This window comes from Heteronotia binoei, chromosome 11 (genome assembly GCF_032191835.1).
Source record: "Heteronotia binoei isolate CCM8104 ecotype False Entrance Well chromosome 11, APGP_CSIRO_Hbin_v1, whole genome shotgun sequence".
Lineage (NCBI taxonomy): Eukaryota > Metazoa > Chordata > Lepidosauria > Squamata > Gekkonidae > Heteronotia > Heteronotia binoei.
In genome coordinates this window covers 43,744,696-43,765,607 of record NC_083233.1, presented here as the reverse complement: position 1 = coordinate 43,765,607, position 20,912 = coordinate 43,744,696, and the positions used below count along the sequence as shown (strand labels likewise).

The following is a 20,912-nucleotide window of genomic DNA, read 5'->3' as shown; positions in this document are numbered from 1 at the left end:
TCCCCTGGAATTACAGCTCATCTCCAGATTACACAGATCAGTTCCCTTGGAAAAATGGATGCTTTGGAGGGTGGACACTATGGCATTGTACCCCATTGAGGTTCCTGTCCTCCCCAGACTCTGTCTCCAAATCTCTAGGAGTTTTCTAACCTGGACCTGGCAACTCTATCCTCCCCATCCCCTGCTGGTGGCCAGTGGACATCTGGCGGCCCTGCACTCTCCTCTCATTTTGGGGGGAGGGGGAGAATGTCTCTGTTCCTTCTTTCCCTCCCAAAGAAGCATGACTGAACAACAGTTAGGGTTGCCAACTCTGGGTTGGGGAATACCTGGAGATTTGGGGGTGGAGTTTGGGGAGGAGTCCTGCCTCAAGAGCCAGATTTTAAAAAATTAATAAAAAGCAATAATTATGTAAATTGTTTAATTTATTATTAAATCACTGGAGGACACCATTGGAATGTTCTGTTTCCTGCACCCAGGGGTCGTAGAAAAATAGGTAGTGAAGCTCATCCAGGGATTGTTATGCAGCTGCACCTACTATTCAATGGACAAGGTAAGGAGGTGGGGAGGAAGAGGAGGAACTCTCAGAAAGGCTCCGGAGCTGTGCTGCTGTGAGTTCCTGCTGAATTCAAGGCCTGCCTGCACCAAACGTTTTTAAGCTGTCTCTGAGAACTTCAACAGGCCTTCTTGGCCATTCTGGTCTAAAGCTGGTTTTCTACCCATTCCAATGTATTGTGAAGTCTGTCATTAGGGAAAGAAAGGAAAGGAAAGGTCCCCTGTGCAAGCACCAGTCATTTCCGACTCTGGGGTGACGCTGCTTTCACAACGTTTTCACGGCAGACCTTTTTACAGGGTGGTTTGCCATTGCCTTTCCCGTGGCGCAGAGTAGTAAAGCTGCAGTACTGCAGTCGGAGCCCTCTGCTCACGACCTGAGTTCGATTCCAGCGGAAGCTGGTTCAGGTAGCCGGCTCGAGGTTGACTCAGCCTTCCATCCTTCCGAGGTTGGTAAAATGAGTACCCAGCTTGCTGGAGGGAAAGTGTCATTAGGGAAAGGGCAGGTTAAACAAAAACAATTTAAATGAGCAAACACATTTTTTCACGGTAGAGATACCAAGGGAAAGAACAACACTACTCTGTGCCCCTAGAGTGACCAGAACCCACCTTTTCTTTTGCTCGAAGCCCAGGATGTATGTGACTTTAACATTTTTTCATTTTAAATTCTCTGTGGTGACAACAGCATGCTGCTCTATCATGTTTCCTGGACGAGTGAACTTTTCTGATCCCATGTACTTTCTAGCCCTTTTTTTATCAGCTGTTCCTGGTGAAGAGGAAGGATGTGGCCAAAGATCTTTTGGTACTACCTAGCCCATTTCTGAGGATATGGATGTACACAGAAAGTTATGAGACAAAAGGAAGTGCGGGGAGAGAATGGACCTTTGCCTTGCCTCAGAAGTGATCTCTAGCTGGGGATCTGCCTGGCCCCTAGTTTGTCTGCTTATGTTTATTACTTGGACCTCTTGAGAGTCCTGTGGTGGCACTATAGCACCTCCTAGTGACACAGGATATGAATGCAGCCAAAGTCATGCTTTTCAGATGCATGAAAACTGCAATCTGTGTTCAAATGTGCATTGTTTCATTAATCTTGTGTACATGCAAAAACGATGAGCTGGCTCTCTCCCTCCTCCCCCAATTACTCACCTCACTTTTATATTTTGAATCAATTGTTAGGTGATAAAAATAAATAACTTTAAACACTCCTCTTTGCAAGGGAAATTTTGAATATGTGTAGCTGGGGTAACAGGCAGGTGGAGTTTGCCTATAGTGCAGTTGAAATGAACAAACATGGGATGCTGGAGTTTGTCCACACACGTAAGTTAATCCCTACAACCTCCAAACTGGAGGGCCCCTGTTGTTTCCACATATGTAGCCTCAACTGTTAGCTTGGTATTGAATGCAGGTACCACTTCAAGCCCTGGTATGATTATTTTCTGTAGCAGCTTTTGTAGCAGGAACTCATTTGCATATTAGGCCACAACCCTCCCCCCCTCGCCAATGCAGCCAATCCTCCTGGAGCTAACAGTAGGCCCTGTACTAAGAGCTCTGTAAGCACTTGGAGGATTGGCTACATCAGGGGTGTGTGGCCTAATATGCAAAGGAGTTCCTGCTACAAAAAAACCCCTGTGTACACTTAACAACCTTGACTTTCAGGGCACATGGGTACCCAATGTGTTAGTTTTGGCAAGTGTTCAGATGTAGGATTGCCAACTCCAGCCTGGGAAATTCCTAGAGATTTGGGGGGCGGTGCTTGGGGATGGAACTCAGCAGGCGTGTGATGCCATAAATTTTGCCCTCCAAAGCTGCTATTTCCTCCAGAGAAACTGATCTCTGTAGTCTGGAGTTTAGTTGTTCTTCCAGGAGAACTTCTGGTCCCACCTAGGGTTGGTAACCTTACTTCAAAAGGCATCTACTTGGGAATCTATTTTGAATGCAGAACGTCTCAGATCAGTTCCCAGAATCTCCAGTTAAAAGCATTTCAGGTAGTAGGTCTGAGAAGATCTCTGTTCAAGACCTTCAAGAATTGCTGCTAGTTAGAGCTTATAGTCTTGGCTGAATGGACCTGTGGTTTGGCTCAGGAAGGTGATGTGAGTAAATAAGCACACCCTTTCCCCTTTCTTTGTGTGTGTGTGTGTGTGTTGCTGATCTTGTAAAATCCCAGCCTGGCATTCAGTGCTTATTGATTTCCGTCATCCCTCACAAACTAACAGTGGGATTCCATGTTCTTTTTCTTCCCCCTGCAGGGCCTGGCAGCTACACTGTGGGCACCATGTCAGAACGCTTTGACTGCCACTATTGCCGTGACCCACTGCACGGGAAGAAGTATGTGCAAAAAGAAGGTCGCCACTGCTGCGTCAAGTGCTTTGAGAAGTTCTGTGCAAACACCTGTGCAGAGTGCCGAAAACCCATTGGGGCTGATTCCAAGGTGGGGGACAGGGATATCCAGAAGCCTACATGATTTGTAAACACATCAGGAATAGACAGCGGGAAAATTGTTTGGCAGTACCTGCACTGCACTACAGACCCTTGCAGTGATCCAATGATTGTCAGGCTTGCTGGAATCAAACCTGGGGGTTATGGGTGAGGGGAGTAACAGGTAAGCCTAGGAAACAGAAGGCAATTCTGGCTTCATTTTATGAATAGCTGGGTTGAGGGTCTGGGAGGCAGATTAAAGAGATACCACTGAGCTCATGTGTTGCTGAGCCGCTCTTCTCATGTTAACCCCATAAATGTAGTCACTGCAACTTTATCTTTTGGAAGAGATGAATAATTTGCTATGGACACTATCTGCACATCAGCATTGGCTGTGCTTCTTTCATTGCATCCAGAGTTGCCTGTGATCTGGGTTATGTGGGAGTTAATCTGTCAGGGAGATCATAATATAATCTTATGAAAGGCCTCTGATGTATAATTTAATGCAAGGATGGCTTTAAGACTATATTTGGGGAGAGAGCATTTCTGTTTGACAGATGAGGATGGAAATATATTGAGTTGGATCTGACCAACCTTTTTTGCTGGTGAAAATTGAAAATAAATTCCCTTTGACTGCCAAAATAGTTGTAGTAATGGACAAAAGCTATGTGGGACATGGGCTGTACTAAACTAGGGAATTAGGTGAGATTGAGTGAAAAAGCCAGCTAAATTCAACCCACTTTAGTTAGAGTGCTGAAATAGGATCTGGGAGTCCCAGATTTAAATCCCCACTCTCCTGTGGAAGCTGGCTGGTGACCTTGGCCAGCCACAAACTGTCAGCCTAGCCTACCTCGCAAGTTTGCTGTTACAATGAGGATAAAATGGAGGAAAGGAGATGCTCTAGATTCCCACTGAGAAGAAAGGCATAGTAGGCATAGAGGCCGCCCTGAGCCCACCTCGGTGGGGTAGGGTGGGATATGAATAGAATAAAATAAATAAATAAATAGTATAAGTGAAGTATGCAAAAATGATGCTGTACAGTTTGATGTAACTCTTCTAATGGACTGGGGGTGTGAATCTCTGTGGTTACTTGTAAGAACTTCAAGAGATAAGGGGCAAACACACTTATCTGACATGGCACCTAACAGAAGAGAAAGATACCTTCCTCATAGACAGCTCATACTTTTCTCTTTCTTACAAGTAGAACATGTTCACACCATCTTGAATAAAGTTGTTATGATCACTGGGGACAAGATAAAAGTGACTTGCGGGCCTTATCTCTTTTACTTGTGTCTTTCCACATGCTCCCTCCCGCATCTGATACAACTCAGTTCATTAGAAACATTTTTTTAAATACCTGGAGACAGCCACAGTAGTTACCTGTTGTGAAGGATTGCATATGGGAAGTGCCATGGCTCAGTGGTAGAGCTCAGAAGGTCTTGGGTTGAATCTCAAAGGACCTGATTTAGCAGGTTTGGGGAAGGACTTTTTTCTACTTGAGATAGTATTAAACTGCCTGAGACCCTGGAGAGGCACTGCCAGTCAAAGAAGACAATACTGGGCTAGGTAGTCCAATGTTCTAACTTAATATAGCTCTTTTCAGTCATGACAATTTTTGCCACTCAGACCATGCATCAGGGGAGATAGTGCTACCCATGATTCTCCTGTTACATGTAGTCACCATTTGTGTGAAGAGGGCACCAAACATTTTCCAGTTTTGGTGCACATGGCTAGATAACCAGATCCTCCCCCGCCCTGTGTGAGTGTGTGTGTGTGCACCTGGAAGCCATGGCAACCTCTGGTGTCTGACCCCTACTGGGGGCCTGAAGGATATTGAGAGAGGTGGCTGAATAGAGCCTGCTCCTGCCTGCCTCCCGGCTCTGGTATTCCAAGGAGGTCTCCCACCCAGGTACTTGCCAGAGTCAACCCTGCTTAACTTCCAAGATCTGAAGAGACTGAGCGTGATTCTTCACTGGCATTTGCTCTTCTCCTGCTCTTCTCCCTGCGCTGGCTCAAGCGATGGATTTCCCACTAGTTGCTCCGCTGACGCCTCTTACATCGCATCACAGCAACAGGATGCTGGTTTTTTGGAGTTCCAGTTGCCGCGACAGGAATCGGAAGTAGCCCCGAAACAGGAGGCACTGCGGACCGACTGGTGGGGAATCAATGGCTTGTGCTGATGCAAGGAAAAGTTGCGGGGGCAGAGCAAATGCTGGTGAGGAATCGCTCTGGGCTTGCCCAGGCTATCCTGCTCAAGGCATATAACCAGATTTTTTGAGAGGATGCGTTCATGTATACCAAAGCTGAAAAATACACTCATTACTCTATTCACACAAAATGGCACCCACATTGATTGGGAGAGTTGCCATTCTCATAGTCTCCCTTGCTTGCACTTTGGGGGGTAAAATGGTAATAACTGAAAAGGATTTATTATGAGGTAGCTTTGATTCTGCATTGATTTCCCAGTCTCGTGAATCTCTGGCTCTTCAATCATGGTACTCCTACCTACCTTCACTGGAAATCAAAGTAGATTAGGCCTGATTTTCCTCCTCGCTGCTCCCCAATAGGCTGCTAAGATTGCCAGCTCTGGGTTGGGAAATTTTGGGGGGGTGGAGCCTAGGCAGGGCAGGGTTTGTGGAGGGACAGGACCTCAGTGGGGTATAATGCCAATAGAGCAGCCATTGTTTTTCCAGGGGAACAGATCTCTGTCACCTGGAGCTCAGTTCTAATTCTGAGAGATCTCCAGGCCCCAGCTGGAAGATAGCAACTCTAACAATGGATGTGGTTCTTCTTCCTGGCCTGCAGGAGCTGCATTTCAAGAACCGCTACTGGCATGACACCTGCTTCCGCTGCTTCAAGTGCTACACTTCTCTGGTGAATGAGCCCTTCATGCTGAAGGAGAACAACAAGGTGTGGTGCAGCAACTGCACCACCCTGGAGGAGGCGCCTCGCTGCAAGGGATGCCTGAAACCCATTATTGCAGGTAGGCTTGTTCAGTGTACCTTGGAAGCGGAGGGTAGTGGCTGCTTCTGGGGGCTGAAGGTGGCATAGCTGTCGTCCTGGGGCTTACAGAGCACATCCTGCAGGCCAGCAAGGTTAAGGGCTGCTCTTTGTATTCAGAAACATCACCTGTTGGTTGGGGGGATACCACCACTCCTAAATGCAAGGGATTGTGGAGAGGTGTAAGCTAGAGTATCTGTAAGGCAGAGATGTTCCCCCAGGCTTTTGGTTGAGGAAAGCAATGGTTTATTAATCCAGCTAGCACATCTCTCCCCCCCCACACCCCGCCAGACACTTGGTAAGTTTCCTTCTTCCCCCAGCAGGATGTCAAAAGTTCAGGGTTTAAAGAAAACCTATAGGATAGGGCACCATCTAATTACAGCTTGTTAGCCCTTGTGCACATCAGAACTTACTACAGGCATCTGTTCAGTTTCCAGAGCCTCCTGGACATCTTCTAGAAGCACAAGAAAGAGCTGAATATCTTCTGAATATTGGTGGCAACTCAGCCCAAATCTCTGGATGACCTCTCAAAGCTGGTCCATGTAGATATTTAAAAGCATGGGGGACAAGGTGAAACCTTGTGAGACTCTGTAGGCTGGAGGCCAAGGGGCTAAGCAGTAGTCCCCCATCACTGCACTCAGAAAATACAAGGGTTCTATCTAGGGGGTTTTTTTGTAGCAGGAACTTCTTTGCATATTAGGCCACACTCCCCTGATGTAGCCAATCCTCCAAGAGCTTACAGGGCTCTTAGTACAGGGCCTACTATAAGCTCCAGAAGGATTGGCTACATCAGGGTGTGTGACCTAATATGCAAAGGAGTTCCTGTTACAAAAAAAGGCCTGGTTCTATTTTAGGCCATGCTAGTTTTCTAGATGTGGAGGAGTATTTGATATGGAAGAACACTGACACATCTTTATCTGCATCTCCATTTTGAAGTGTTCCAGTCTCAGGAAGACTGTACCATGTGACTTTCCCCCTCTGGTCATGTCTATTTGTCTTGACCCAGGGAAGGCCATGCTAGCCCAATCTCATCAGATTTCAGAAGCTAAGCAGGGTCAGTCCTGGTTAGGTATTGCATGGGAGACCACCAAGGATGTCCAGGACTATTCAGAGGCAGGCAATAGCAAACCACCTCTGAACGTCTCTTGCCTTGAAAGCTCAATGGGGTTGCTATAAGCCAACTGTGACTTGACACTGTTTTCATCATCATGTCAGTTGCCCGAAACCATGACTTCCATGGTTTTATTTCCACTGAAGCTGACAGCATACAAACTAATGGTGGGTTCCCATCTTCTCTTTCAAGGTGATCAGAATGTGGAGTACAAGAAGACTGTCTGGCACAAGGACTGCTTCACTTGCAGCCAATGCAAGTCGGTGATTGGCACTGCCAGCTTCTTCCCCAAGGGAGATGAAATCTACTGTGTCTCCTGCCATGAGCATAAGTTTGCCAAGACCTGTGTGAAGTGCAAGAATGTAAGTTGTAGTAGTTTGTGTTGCAAATGAAATGGTTGTCAGTTTCCCTTTCTGACTCCACTTTCAAGGGTGTTTCCATGAACCGTAATCCCATTTTACAGATGGGAGATTCTCAGCCAAATGAGAGTGACTGCCACAGTCAGGAAGTCTCCATAGCAGGTCCTTTATGTTCCTTTCTAGCATCTCGTTAACTGGCCCACATGCTGGCCCTGAACTTGAGGTCTGAATGGAAGAGCAAAACTTTCCTCAGTCAGGCAACATCAGGAAAAAGCCTAGGCCTCTATGCTCTGTCTGTTAGCCCTCCATAATAATGGGTTGGTCACTGTGTGAGACAGGATGCTGGACTAGCTGGACCACCCTTCTTATGTTCTTAATAATGGGTTGCTGGGAAACGGTGGGAAAATGTAGCCTGAATCACAGACAATGTACCAACCACTGACTCCCTTCCCTATTCCAGGCCATCACTTCTGGAGGAGTCTCCTATGAGGATCGGCCTTACCACGCAGAGTGTTTTGTGTGTGCCACTTGCACAAAGAAGCTGGGTGGCCAGCGGTTCACGGCTGTGGATGACCTGTACTATTGTGTTGATTGTTACAAGAACTTTGTTGCCAAGAAGTGTGGTGGCTGCAAGAACCCCATCACAGGTAGGCAAATAAAAAGAGGGTGTAGGCAGACTTCAGAGGGGATGAAATGCTGATTGTGCAAGCATCATTTGAATTCTCAATGGTTTGGCTCTTGTGGTAAATCCTCTCTAGTGAAAGGCATATCTGTCAGCAGTACAGAACTTCCTCACCTCTCCCCCACTGTAGCCCAAAGTGTTCCTTTAAATGATGGAGGGGCAGCTTCAGGGATAAACTGAAGGTCTGCAGCAGGAAATGGAATTGGTAGTAGAAATATATCATGGGATCCAGTCTATTGTTTTCTGTTTTGCCCTTGATCATGTGGACTGTCCTCCACTGAAATGTGTTGGCTTCCACTGCAATGGCCAAAGTCCTGTTTAATATCTGCAGGACAATCTAACCCATTCCATGGATTTCAGACAGTCCTTAACAATACTTCCTGTTTCTTCCCATACTGCAGCATCTACTGCTTTCCTTTCACAGGAGTCATTTTGTAAAAGCTGTGTCTGTGATATTTGGGACACAGTGCCTCTCTGCAACTCAAATTATTTTTATGGTAGTGGTTGCTGTTTTCTAAATGATAGACGGAAACAGAAGCAGCTGTCGCTCTCCCTTCAAGTGGCCAGTGAACACTAGTTTTCCCATGGGGTGCAGAGCGAAAACAAGAGTGACATATTTGTATGGGCTGGCAGGGCATGTGTATATCCATCTGTATGTTTTTAAACTTTTCTTGATAAATGCAATGGCTAGGACATGCACACACAAAGAACACATTTCCTATGGCCTGTGGTGGATAAGCATGCAGAATACATCTAGTCACATCTAAAGCATCTGTAGGCTTAAAGTCTTGATGCAATCAGAGCATATTCTATTAAAAAGGTAAAGGTAGTCCCCTGTGCAAGCACCAGTAATTTCCGACTCTGGGGTGATGTCGCATCATGATGTTTCCATGGCAGACTTTTAATGGGATGGTTTGCTATTGGCTTCCTCAGTCATCTACCCTTTGCCTCCAGCAAGCTGGGTACTCATTTTACTGACCTGGGAAGGATGGAAGGCTGAGTCAACCTTGAGCTGGCTACCTGAACCCAAAAGCAAAATGGTAGAGAGGATCACGGACAGAGAAGCTTCCGCTGGGATTGAACTCAGGTCATGAGCAGAGCTTGGACTGCAGTACTGCAGTTTACCACTCTGCGTCATGGGGCTCGTCTATATATATATTCTACGGCTCCCCCTTTTTTAAGATTAGCAGGGTGAGTGGCAGACACAGGATATTTTCTGTAGTGGGCTTCAAACTCTGGAACTCCCTTTCTACAGGAGCTTGCTCGGTGATGACTCTAAAAGCTTTTTGGCACCAGGCAAAGGTTTTTATCCTCTTGGGCCTTTTAGACCCCTACCCGTTCGTGTTTTATTAGATCATTCTATTTTTTAACTTCATAGCACCTTTTTATTTTAGCTGTTTAAATTGTTGCATTGTGCTGTTTGCGAGTTACAATTTGTAACATTTTTGTTACAAGCTGCCTTATAGCTATGTATATGAAGAGGTGGGGTATAACTATTTTAACTAAGGTGCACAGTTGGATGCAGGAAGTCCCACCAAAACCAAATGAGGCTTCAGTTGTTCAACTGCAGGCTGACTGAATGGCCTTAAATCAGTATACACAAATCCTTTCTCAGTTGCAAGTCATTTATCCTCAAAAGGCATTGTTTTTCTTCTGTTCTTGTTCTCCAAATCTCTGTTCAAGAACAAACCTTGTGTGAAGCACATCTTGGCCTTCTGTTTTGAGAATAGGTCAAGCCATCTCTACATTGGTGCTGTGCATGGCATTTATTGCCTTACAGTTCTCCGTTGTATGTTGCCAGGTTTACTAGTTGAATTAATGGTATCAGAATCTGTGCCTCCTGGATTTCAGCTTTGGACAATACCTGCTGTTATGCCCATGGGAATGACTCTTTTTCTCTGTAAAATCAGCTGCAAATGACTTTACCAGCCAGTAAGGGCTGCAGCTTTCTCTGTCCTTTCTAACTCTCATCTTTTATTAATTCAACAGGCTTCGGGAAAGGCTCCAATGTGGTCAGCTACGAAGGTCGATCCTGGCATGATTATTGTTTCAACTGCAAGAAATGCTCCATCCCATTGGCTAACAAGCGTTTTGTCTTTCAAAACGAGCAAATTTACTGCCCTGATTGTGCCAAGAAGCTGTAAGGGATGATCACAGGGATGCCACCTGGGGCCCTTGCTGCAGAGTGGATTTTGAAACTTCAGATACAATGTGCTGCCTGGCTGTGGATTTTGCATTTTAGAGGCCCGCTCACACTTGCTTTCTTAGAAAATGTAGGGTAACTCTTCTCTTTACCCCCTTTTGCCTCCTGCTGGTGGGGCTAAATAAAGCCTCTGTTATGACATCTTAGCTGTAGATAACTTTGCTTTCTTGCATTTCTTAAGATGCCACCTGAAGCTTAGAGTAGAGCCTTGCCTGTCTAAATATACTTACTGCTTGTCCTGCATGATTGCTGAGCAAAGGCAACCAGCGCTGATAAAGAACTAACAGTGGAGTGTCCTGTAAACAGTGGGTGGATTCACATGGCTGCTTTTCAAGAGGACTTGCTGGTCTCCCTTTCATGGAAGTTCCTTGGAAATGAATGAGATCCTGCCTTTCCAGTATTGCAGACCAGGGCCCTTTACTGTAAACCAAACTTTTATTTTTAAAGTGGTGTTTGTCTTTCCTTTTTTTGTACGTTCCTGTTGATTTGTCTAGAACCCTTTTGTGGTAACCACCAAACTGTAAAACACTGATTTCCAGAGACATATATGATTGTAATATGTGCCTTGTTTCAAAAACATTCCTGTTCTACCAAGTAGAGATTGCTGTTTCTAGGGAACAGACTCTCCACTTTGTATAAACATCCTATTCTTACAGCAACAAACCCCAGCATCTCTATCATCATCATCTAGTTTTTACAGAGCCTTTCCATGTAACTGTCTGCTCAAGGTATTACAGTGATGGATCATAGTTACTTCTGTCATGTCAAAAGCTGTTGTCACTGCCATCTCCTTTTCTTACTTATAATTTTGTGCTAGGTAGGAGGGTTTTGGGGGGCCCTTTCTGAGATCCTCCCAGCCTGCACTGTGGTGGTCTTCCTGCTCTTTCTTCCTTGACCCCTTACTACCATTGCCATAAGAAGCATTTTCCTGAGCTTGTAGTCACCCGTCAAGTAATTGTCTGACTCAATGATGCATTAAGGTACAGAGCTAAGGGGAAACAGGACAGCTCAAAGGCAGTTTCTAGCTGCCTGCACATTCAGAAGTCTGGGAAGATCATAAAATACTTACTGAGATTCATCACTAGCCCCAGGAAGGTTATGTCTCACCCTGCTCCACATTAACACTTTTTAAACCTTGGGGAATTTTAGAGAAAGGCAATGGAGCTGAAGAACTGCCCTTTAAACACTATGGCGCAATCATCATTGAGCAGAAGAGAAAAAAAATACAAGATCTGAGTTGTTAATAAGGAAGCTTCACTTGCATAAACAAATTGCCTGGGCTGAGAGTTGGGTGGTAGTTAGTGCTTCCTGATCAAATCAGAGCAGGGACATTGTAGTAGGGATTTTTTGTGTGCCTACTGTCATGAATTTAAACCGCAAACTCTTATAGGTAGCTGGCAAAGGTGATCACAGTTCCTCCAAGCTCCTCTTTGTTGGCTATGCCTTCAGCTGCACTCCCTGCAACCAGGTTGGCAAACACCCTCCCCCACGGAACTTGTTAGATGAGAGGCAAATAGGGCAAGCTAACTTCCTCATGGGATTATGTCAATCACTGGGATAGCAGCTAGTCATCTTTCAGGGGGCAAAAATAAAAAATGGCCATTTGAATCCACTCTGCATGGAAACCAGGTTAAGTATGATGCTTCCATTAACCATGCCTTCATAATAATCCATAGCCAAAAGGGATATAAAACGTTTTCTTAATTTACTATTGAAAAATACAGGATAGCAATTGTATTAGTAGTACTCAGCTTCATGTAAACAGTGCCTTCCTTCTATGGTTGTCACTGCTGACATTAGAAAAACCTTGCCATAAACATATGTAGGAAGCTTAACTTTGCCATGTCTTCCGCAAAGGCTTTTGTCATTTTCTGTACAAGTTGTCTGCCTGGGTAGCCTGCTGCAATGAGGATACTATGCTGGTGGTATGCAGGAGGGTGGTGTGGTTGCAACTGTGCTATCCCATGGCATTTCCTGAAATAAACAAATCACTGCTTGCTCATTTTCACCGTAGTGGTTTCTTCTCACCACTCCTTTTCTGTTCAGATGTTTAGCTCCACAACAGGGCCACTCAAACATACTCAGTTGAAAAACGGTAGGCAGAAGACCTTTGAGTAAAGGAGACCTTGGATCAATGTGGGATCAACTATCAGTGGGTAATCTTGGGCCTGTCACACTCAGCCTCACTCACCACATAGAGCAGGTGAAGGAGATCCTGTAATAGCATTCTGAGCTCCCCTTGGAGGGACAGGAGATGAGTCCTTCAAGAAACAACCACTGCTCTAGCAAGGGAGAAACTGCCATAAAGATCACAGATCTTCACGATGAGCTTATGCTGCTGATTCTTGTGGGAAAACCAACTGGGTAGGCATTACCCTTGTCACTCTATCTAGTCAGTTGTAACAACAACCTGCTTCTGAAATGCTCAGGTGTGCTGGTGTCATTTACTTGCTGACTCGCAGTTTGAAGACATGTCTGGAAGCAAATACAACCTTTTGTAAAGTAGGGGTTTGAAAAAATCAAAGTGTAAAAGCACAGGATGAGGATCAGGCAGTTTACTAGCTGTATGTCCTACTTTTTACACATGCACATTGCTTTTGGCCTTTAAGAACAAAAGGAGAAAAAGTAATTCTAGTTTGAAGCTTATTGCATATTACAGAACTACGTGATTTAAGGCCTGTATTGTAACATTAAGGCTCAGGATATTCCTGCGTTTTTCTCAGAAAATGGAAGGAGGTCTAATTGGCAAGCTCAGGCATTGTTTTTAAAAATAGAGGAAGCATCTTTCAGATCCCCCCAAACCTACTACAACCAGACACCTTTCAATTGCAAAGTTTATTTAACAGTGCAGATGTATGTACATACAGCTGTAAACAAAGCATTCAACAGGCAATGGTTTGCACAGAAAAATATCAGCATCATGCTTGTTAAAGTGATTGTCTCTGCCAGAATGAGCTATCGTACAAAAATACATTTTTTTGTTTAAACCTAAGGCACTGTTCTAGTTTCTAACAGTTCTACAATATTTGGAAACAGCAAAGGGGTGAGGCAACAGGGGAAGGGCCTGGCTTCCTAATTTAACGAGGGAACTTTCTTGGTTCCAGAGATAACACTTGTACTGGGGGGACAAAGCAAAAACACTGAGAAGGCAGTTGCCAAACTGGGTTGAAATAGCTGCTGCTGCTGCTGATTCAAGCAGTCTTTTGAGGGAGCAGCACTTTCAAAAGGACAGCTAGCTAGTCGTAGGAACACAACACAGGTCTTCTCTCAACTATCTGCAAAGCAGCCATGGAGGTCATTCCTTCATGCTAGACACAGTTGGGGCTAAACAGGCAACTTAACAGAGACAGCAGCTTTGAGGGCAGAGGCAAGCTAGCAGACAAACACATGTAGAATAATTAACATGGACAAAAAAGAAAAAACACACAACTTGAAGGGTCTAATACTGGTTTTATGTACACAAAAATACTTACATGTGTGAAGATAAATTTAAATACATGTAATTTTTTTTAAAAAAAGAAAAAAACAAAACTGTTCAAACTCAACTAATGACAATTGCACAATGGGAAGAATCTGCCTAGCACTGCTCCCATGTGGCTGCCACCAGTTTCATTGGGGTTTGCACAGAGAGCCACACAAACCCTGTCGAAAGGACCAGAAGCTGCACAACAGCAGCATAGCTTGGTGGACTGTGCACCGCATCAACACAATTTGCATCTCCAAATTTCAGGCTTAAACCAAGACATTGAGCTTCGCCTATTAAAATGTATTGTGGAAAGGCCACCCTTTGAAAGGCTTACGTGACTTAAAGATATGGGTTAAGGTAAATAAGCTGACATACTCATTCAGACTGGTTCCTCTGGACCCATCAAAAGCGTCCAGCGGGCCCTGGCTCTTCCTACTTTGATGAGCACGTCCTAAGCCGCAATTTGTGTAGTGTGTGCAGGCACTGGGGCTAATGAACAGCAGCATTTATGTTCCCTATGACACATCACACCCATCTTACAACAGAATCAATCAGGAGATGTTGAAGAAGTTGACCCCCGAAACTGGAATTCTGATCATCAGAGGCGTGACCCCCATCTGAAACATTCAATAGATGCAGAAGAGATTTGCCTCTGTGGCTAACAGGATCTTTTTTGTTGTTCTGTTTTATCAGAACTCACCACTCTTAAGGACATGGTGATTGATTTTCAAGTGTTGACAGAGACTTTGGAACCCATAAAGTTTTTTTTATAGTAAACAGTCTGTTATAATTGTTGTCTGACCTGCACTCATAGAAGGTACTGATCTCAACTATTTATATCTCTCTTCAGATGTTGCCCCCTATAACGCAAGCGGACAAGGTTATGGTAGTAACCCGTAATAAATTGAGCTTGGTTTTTAATAATCATTAGAATTAGGGCATTTCCCCCCTAACTGTCTGTGCAATAGTTAGTAAGGCTCAAGAGTAAGCCACTGTATTTCATGTTAAAAGGAAAATTAAGGACCCTTAGGCAGTTTAGTGAACATTTCCTCAAATGGAGAACAAGTTGCATTATAAAAGGAAACAGATCCAAGAAAGCAACTGGAGAAACAACAATGGCAACAATCTCCCTGAAGAGGTTTCAAGGTGCAAGGTTAAATGGGGTAAGCTGGGGTGGGGGGTGGGGAGGGTTTGCAAGTAACTTGGAGGTGGGCATAAGTTCACAAGCAGCTTTTTCAAAACAAGGCCTTCATGACTTGCTAAAACCCTGAATTCCTGAAGAGCAACCAGGAGACTTCCAGGATTCTTGTGTTCACAGTTCTGTTAAAAAAAGAGAGACATTTTTAGAACTCCTGTGCCAAACAGTAGGATGCTACATGAAACTGAACTTTTGACTATCAACAGGGGACCAGTCCCACTTTGGCAAGCCCTTTGATGTCTAAGAGCCACACCACAAGAAACAGTTCTGTGCAATGAAAACCAGGAAATCTGCTTGCCAGTCAATGTGTGTAGCAGTCTGTTGCCTGTTATGCAATGCAATGGAGGCATTCACTTTCCCATTGAGAAAACTGCCAAGTATTCAAGTGATGGGCGACTTCCTACCAGCAAGAACTGGTACCTTCTAGCAAAATTGCTCTGAGAAGGGGGATGGGACTGGTCATGCCATATATTATTGTCTAGGCTATAGCAGAAAAATGAAAGGAGTTAACATGGCAGGCTGCTTAACCAGCCATCTCTATTATTATTATTATTATTATTTACATTTATAAATCACTTCATCCCGGCCAATGCTGGGCTCTAGGCGATGTACAACAAAAGGTACATATAAAATCAATAAAACCAGTAATTTAAAATAGTTGTAACCCAATGAACCTACTTTATAGCATGCTGTAATTCTGCTTTCCAGGCATTGGGAGCAGTTCCCCCCCTTAAGCAGAGCGAGGGGAGGGGGGTGCCAGCCCTGCAGCTGTCGTCCGCAAACAAAAGCCTGGCAGAATATCTCTGTTTTGCAGGCCCTGTGGAATTGTAAAAGATCCTGCAGGGCCCTAGTGTCTTCCGGCAGAGAATTCCACCAGGTTGGGGTGGAACATTGAGGACAGCTGGACTTCTTTAGGGCTGGAGATCACCAATAGATTTCGACCAGTAGAGCAAAGTGCTCTTCTGGGGACATAGTGGAGGAGGCGGTCCTGTAGATACGTCAGTCCCAGACCGCTCAAGGCCTTAAAGGTCATAACCAGGACCTTGAATCTAACTCGGTACTTTGTTCAGTTTCCCTCCTGCCTTGGATCAATTTGTGTCCTTTCTTTTATCATGTCCTCCCCAGCTTCTTTGACCCAAGATTCCAATTTCTTTTTAAAAAATTACTGAAAACAATTATTGCTCAATAAAACTTTAATGTTATAAATGACTGAGTATCCTCAGCAATGGACTTTATTTGGTTTTAACTTGAGAAACCCTCTGAGAAACAAATTACCTGATGCAGTCTCTATTGGTTTGGTCAAGGGATTCATTGTGCTATCTTCTTCAAAAACCACCTTGGGACTTGGAGGTACTGGAGTAGCATCTTTCAAGTTCAGGTTTGACATTTCAGCAGCAATGCTATCTGAACTTTGCCTGGTTGTCTTGGGAATCACTTCAAGATCAATTATCTCCTCAAAATTCCATGCAAGAGATTTTCCATTCAGATTTGATAGGAATCCAGTTGGGTGATTGGCTTCATTAACATGCAGAATTGCTGAGTTCTCAATTACTGCTTCTTTTGCTGGAGGACTAGAAAGAGAATGGAGCAGCACAGGATTTGTTTTCAAACTATTTATTTCACTCTTTGCTGCTTGAACCGTTCAGCCAGTCCAATAAAGACAGAACTGAAGGCAGAGCTTTCGTTATCATTCCGCTGTATGTGAGAATGACTCTGGTAGCAACAAATGCAATGGTGGCCCTCTAAGCAATAAGGCCAACTTTACTGGGGAAGGACGGTAGCTCAGTGGTACAGCATCTGCTTGGTAAGCAGAAGGTCCCAAGTTCAATCCCCGGCATCTCCAGCTAAAAAGGATCCAGGCAAATAGGTGTGAAAAACCTCAGCTTGAGACCTTGGAGAGTCGTTGCCAGTCTGAGTAGACAGTACTGACTTTGATGGACTGAGGGTCTGATTCAGTAGAAGGCAGCTTCATATGTTCAACCAACGAGCAGCCAACAGCTCCTCGCCTAAACTCTTGCCTATGCTGCAGTTTGAAGAAGGCACCATTTATTACCTGCCTCAAATAAAATGAGGCCTGTGTGTGTGCCCTGGCTCAAGGGAGAAGCAAAGGCTTACCATCTGCACAGTGCAGCACACTATTTCTCTCAAGCTGTTGGGATTGCTTACTCTGCTGGAAGGACAAGCAGGAATTTCTGCCATTTACACTGGGGCAGGAAGAGAAAGCGCAAAGAGCTGCAACCTTATAAGATGATGTTTTATTTCTAAGAACCAAATCTTCACTATCTACAAACATCACCTTAACTGAGTTTACTTTGGCTTTTAAAAGCAAAGAGCTTCCATACAATTCTTATATTTAAATAATTTACATTGCTTCATAATTAACAGAGCACTCCCAAACCCTTACAAGTCAGGGGAAGACTTGCTTCAGCCAGTCACTGACCACAAGAATAGGAATGGGCATGAAATGGGTGATGAGCCAAAATCCAAACCAAACTTTGCCTGGTTCAAGGCTCCTGAGCCAAGGTTCATTGCCCACATATTCGCAAAAAAACCCCAAACTCTTGAACTCTTGGGTGTGGTTTGGAGAGGTTCAGAAAACTAAACACACCCACAAAGTCTGGTGCGAAAATACCAGGTAATGGAGAGGGGCGGGGTGACATTTTCCAGCCTTGGAAACATGAATAGGGACTCTCAAAGCTTGATAAGGCAATGCAGTCTGCCAATAACAGAGTTCCCTTCCCATTGCTCGTAACAGGAGAGGATGATGTTTTTGAGTGTCAGATGAGCACGCATTACCTTTGTTAGTGGTGCATGGTGGTTTGGGATGGAGAGGGATACTAGTGCATGGAAAAGATATTCAGCTGGAAATGGGGAAGTTGCCTTAGTAAGTCTACTCAGGGGGGCCTAGCTTTGTCCTGGGTTCATCTGTTTCACGATTCAGTTTTTGTTTGGTGCAAAGAGTGGGAAAATAGAGACTGAATTCCTTTTTCATTTTGATTTAGCGAGAGTTTTCTGCTGTCAGCTTTCTTGGGGTTTTCCCTTTCCTTTCGATTATATCCCCCCCACACTTAAAGCTGCAGTGGAGAGACTGATCTTTGGGATTTTTTTTGGGGGGGTGGGGGGTGTCTTCAACTCAGTTCTCTGCTCCCCACACACTAGGCTGCTTTTTTGTTTTGGGGTGATCTATGTTTGTCTGCTCTTCATTTGAACCCCCATCTTCCCTGCTTTTTTGGGGGGTCTGATCTGTGTTTGTCAGCCTGTCTCCTTGCACATAGCCTGTCTTGGGGGACTTGTTCCAGTTACTGGGGTGCCTTCCCTTTACTGCCAGTTCTCCATTTCAACTGCCCCCCCGCAAGCTGCTTCTATTTGGGGCTGATCTATTTGTCTAGAGGTGCTGGGGTACCTTCCCTTTACTGCCTGTTTCAAACCCCCTCCCCCAATCTAGTTCTGTTTGGGGAGTGATCTGTGTGTCCAGAGGTACTGAGATGACTTCCCTTGATTTCCAGCTCTCCATTTCAACCCTCCCTGACCAGATTGCCCTTGGGGTGGCATCTGTCTGTCCTCAGACATACTGGGGTGACCTTTACTCCCAGCTCTTGCTCTCCAAAGCCCCACCACTGACCCAATTGCCCTTGGGGTGCCATCTGTTTGTCCACGAGCTTACTGGGGTGACCCTTCTTGGTAGGGCATGTTGGGAGACATCCCTGGGAAATACCCTGTGAGTTTGATGGATTTAGCCTTCAGAGAGTCCTTTTTATACACTCCTGAACATCTGATGTCTCTCCAAAAAGCACCTTGTTTGATGGTCCATCACCCCAAGTCCAATTTGCATGTAACTCATACAGCATGTGGGGAGGCATCTCGGGTATCTGTGCCACAAATTGGATGTCTCTTGCTGACACAGGGTCTGTTCTATAGACTCCTGAAGCTGTGACTGACATCTCCCTGAAAAGCACTTTCCTGGGGATGTCTTGCTTGGGGTTTCATGACCAAACCTGGTGGACACATAGGAAAGTCAGCTGGAGATGTCCTGCAGTTGTGCAGACTCTTGGACCCAGAAGGGGTCTGCCCCCAAGGTTTGTTAACTGAACCAGTTTGAGGTTCGGGTTAGCAAACTTGTTCGAGACACAGGCCTGTTCAGTTTGTGACTCAAAATGGGGTTTCCCAGTTCGTGCTCATCCCTACTTAAGAACAAAAACTAAGCTACATTCCAAAATAAACTTGGCCTTCAAGTCAAGAGGTACACTGATGCATCAGGAAAGCTGAACAGCAGTCAAGGGCAAATCAATCAGCAGTCACTGAACAATTGATGCTTCTGATCACCAAATACCAAATATTTCATTAGGAACAAAATGACGTTGGCTAATTCAGACATGAATGTTCTATTTCCTCATCCCTGCAAATAATTCTCTAAACACAGTCATGCACCAACCCAACTTCCAGGATTCACTGCCACAAGATATGTCATAATAGCCACTGGCTTGTTGCCTTTAAAAAGCGTTAACCAAGTTAACTGAATATACAGTGGCTATACTCATGAGAGCTAAAATGGAAACTCCAGGCAGAAACGCTGTATACCCCTAAACACCAACTGTGAAGACAAAACAAAGACAGATGGACTAAAGTCTTCATACCATTCCTTATGTCTTGGGCACATCAAGTTTATCTTTCACAACTGAGAATGTTGAAAAAGTGTTCTATAAATCCATCAAACTAAATACATACCTGGCCTCTTTTATTTGAGTGAAATGCTCAGAATTCTCATCTTTGTCTGTCTGATTAATCTCCAGTTGCTCGTTGCCATTTATAAAGACATCATTGGGCTCTATTTTTGATGCTTCTTGTAATAAACTCTCAGGAGCATCTTCCAGGGGTGAGTCAATGTAATTTGCCTTTTCTGAAATGTAGAGTTTTGTTATCAGCTCAAAACCAAAACTTAGCAAAAGGGAAAAACGTACCTTTCTGGGACCTTCAACTCATTGTTTCTGCCCATTGGAATGTATTCAATCAAAATTTCTAAAGGCAGCACTTCAGTTACCAAGATGCATCTCAAATGCTAAGATCAGAATGGAGACAGGCCTGATGTCCACTGAAGCCAAGGTAACCTTGTCCATGTTTAATAAATGGCTCAATGTCAATTCTCAACATCTAACATATTTGCTGCTATGAGATAAATTTCAATCTAGCTGGTTAAAAATGATTACTAATAAACGAAATGTATTTGGTTTCTCCCCTCAATTCATTCTGTCCCTTAACAGAGATCAGGCCCAAAAAGTTTTACAACAAAGGATAATGGGCATAGAAAGGCACCTTGATCTCTCAAGATGCCCAGATTTTATTGTGTCTAATTCAATCATCTTGCTCCTCTCCCCTATCTTACTAACTTAGAGGATTATAAGATGAGGAGAGCTTTCTACCTGGCAAGATGTTCAACCCTTCCTTCTGCTGTACTTGAAGGAAGGTATAAGAAAATTCCATTTGCTCAGAGACTTTGCCAGTGTGAGTTGTGAGAAACAGAAACAACTGAACATGTGCTTTTAAGATGTCCTTGGTATAGGGTATAGTCTAGCCTGCGCTAAATATATTTTCCCTTGAGTTAAGGCTAAGCCAGGGCTAACAGAGTCTGCTCAGGTAGTCTATCTCCTTTCAGATGCCCATCAGAATAATACAAAACAGGTAGCTAAGTTCTGTAATGCTTGTCTCTGAATTAGAAATGCAGATATCTCTTGATTTTATTGATACTTTTATTCATTTTTATTTATTCTATTTTAACCATGGATAATTTTGCCATTTAATGTTAAAATTTGTTTCAATTATTAGGCTTTTATTTTTGGTTTGGTGCTGTATAAATTAACTGAACACACACCTAACTATTGCCAAAGAAGATCTGAAAAAATTATGAGGAGCTAACAGAAACAGCTCAATAAGA

General features: G+C 44.3%; 2 protein-coding genes across 17 annotated transcripts in view; one reads left to right on the top strand and one right to left on the bottom strand.

Moving 5' to 3' along the window:
* FHL1 (four and a half LIM domains 1) overlaps positions 1–12,323 on the top strand; it is a 49,828-nt gene extending 37,505 nt beyond the window's left edge. For both annotated transcript variants that reach the window (XM_060249559.1, XM_060249558.1), the window contains exons 2-6: positions 2,796–2,977; positions 5,770–5,947; positions 7,268–7,437; positions 7,895–8,081; positions 10,106–12,323. In XM_060249559.1, coding sequence (XP_060105542.1) covers positions 2,822–2,977; positions 5,770–5,947; positions 7,268–7,437; positions 7,895–8,081; positions 10,106–10,260 — 846 coding nt within the window. In that variant the 5' untranslated portion in view covers positions 2,796–2,821 and the 3' untranslated portion in view covers positions 10,261–12,323. The remainder of the gene's footprint in view (positions 1–2,795; positions 2,978–5,769; positions 5,948–7,267; positions 7,438–7,894; positions 8,082–10,105) is intronic.
* A 1,426-nt stretch (positions 12,324–13,749) lies between these two features.
* Positions 13,750–20,912, bottom strand: part of MAP7D3 (MAP7 domain containing 3) — a 68,201-nt gene continuing 61,038 nt past the window's right edge. For all 15 annotated transcript variants that reach the window (XM_060250307.1, XM_060250308.1, XM_060250310.1 and 12 more), the window contains 3 exons: positions 19,709–19,880; positions 16,259–16,554; positions 13,750–15,105 (listed from right to left, as the gene is read on the bottom strand). In XM_060250307.1, the coding sequence (XP_060106290.1) occupies positions 15,098–15,105; positions 16,259–16,554; positions 19,709–19,880 (476 nt within the window). In that variant the 3' untranslated portion in view covers positions 13,750–15,097. The remainder of the gene's footprint in view (positions 15,106–16,258; positions 16,555–19,708; positions 19,881–20,912) is intronic.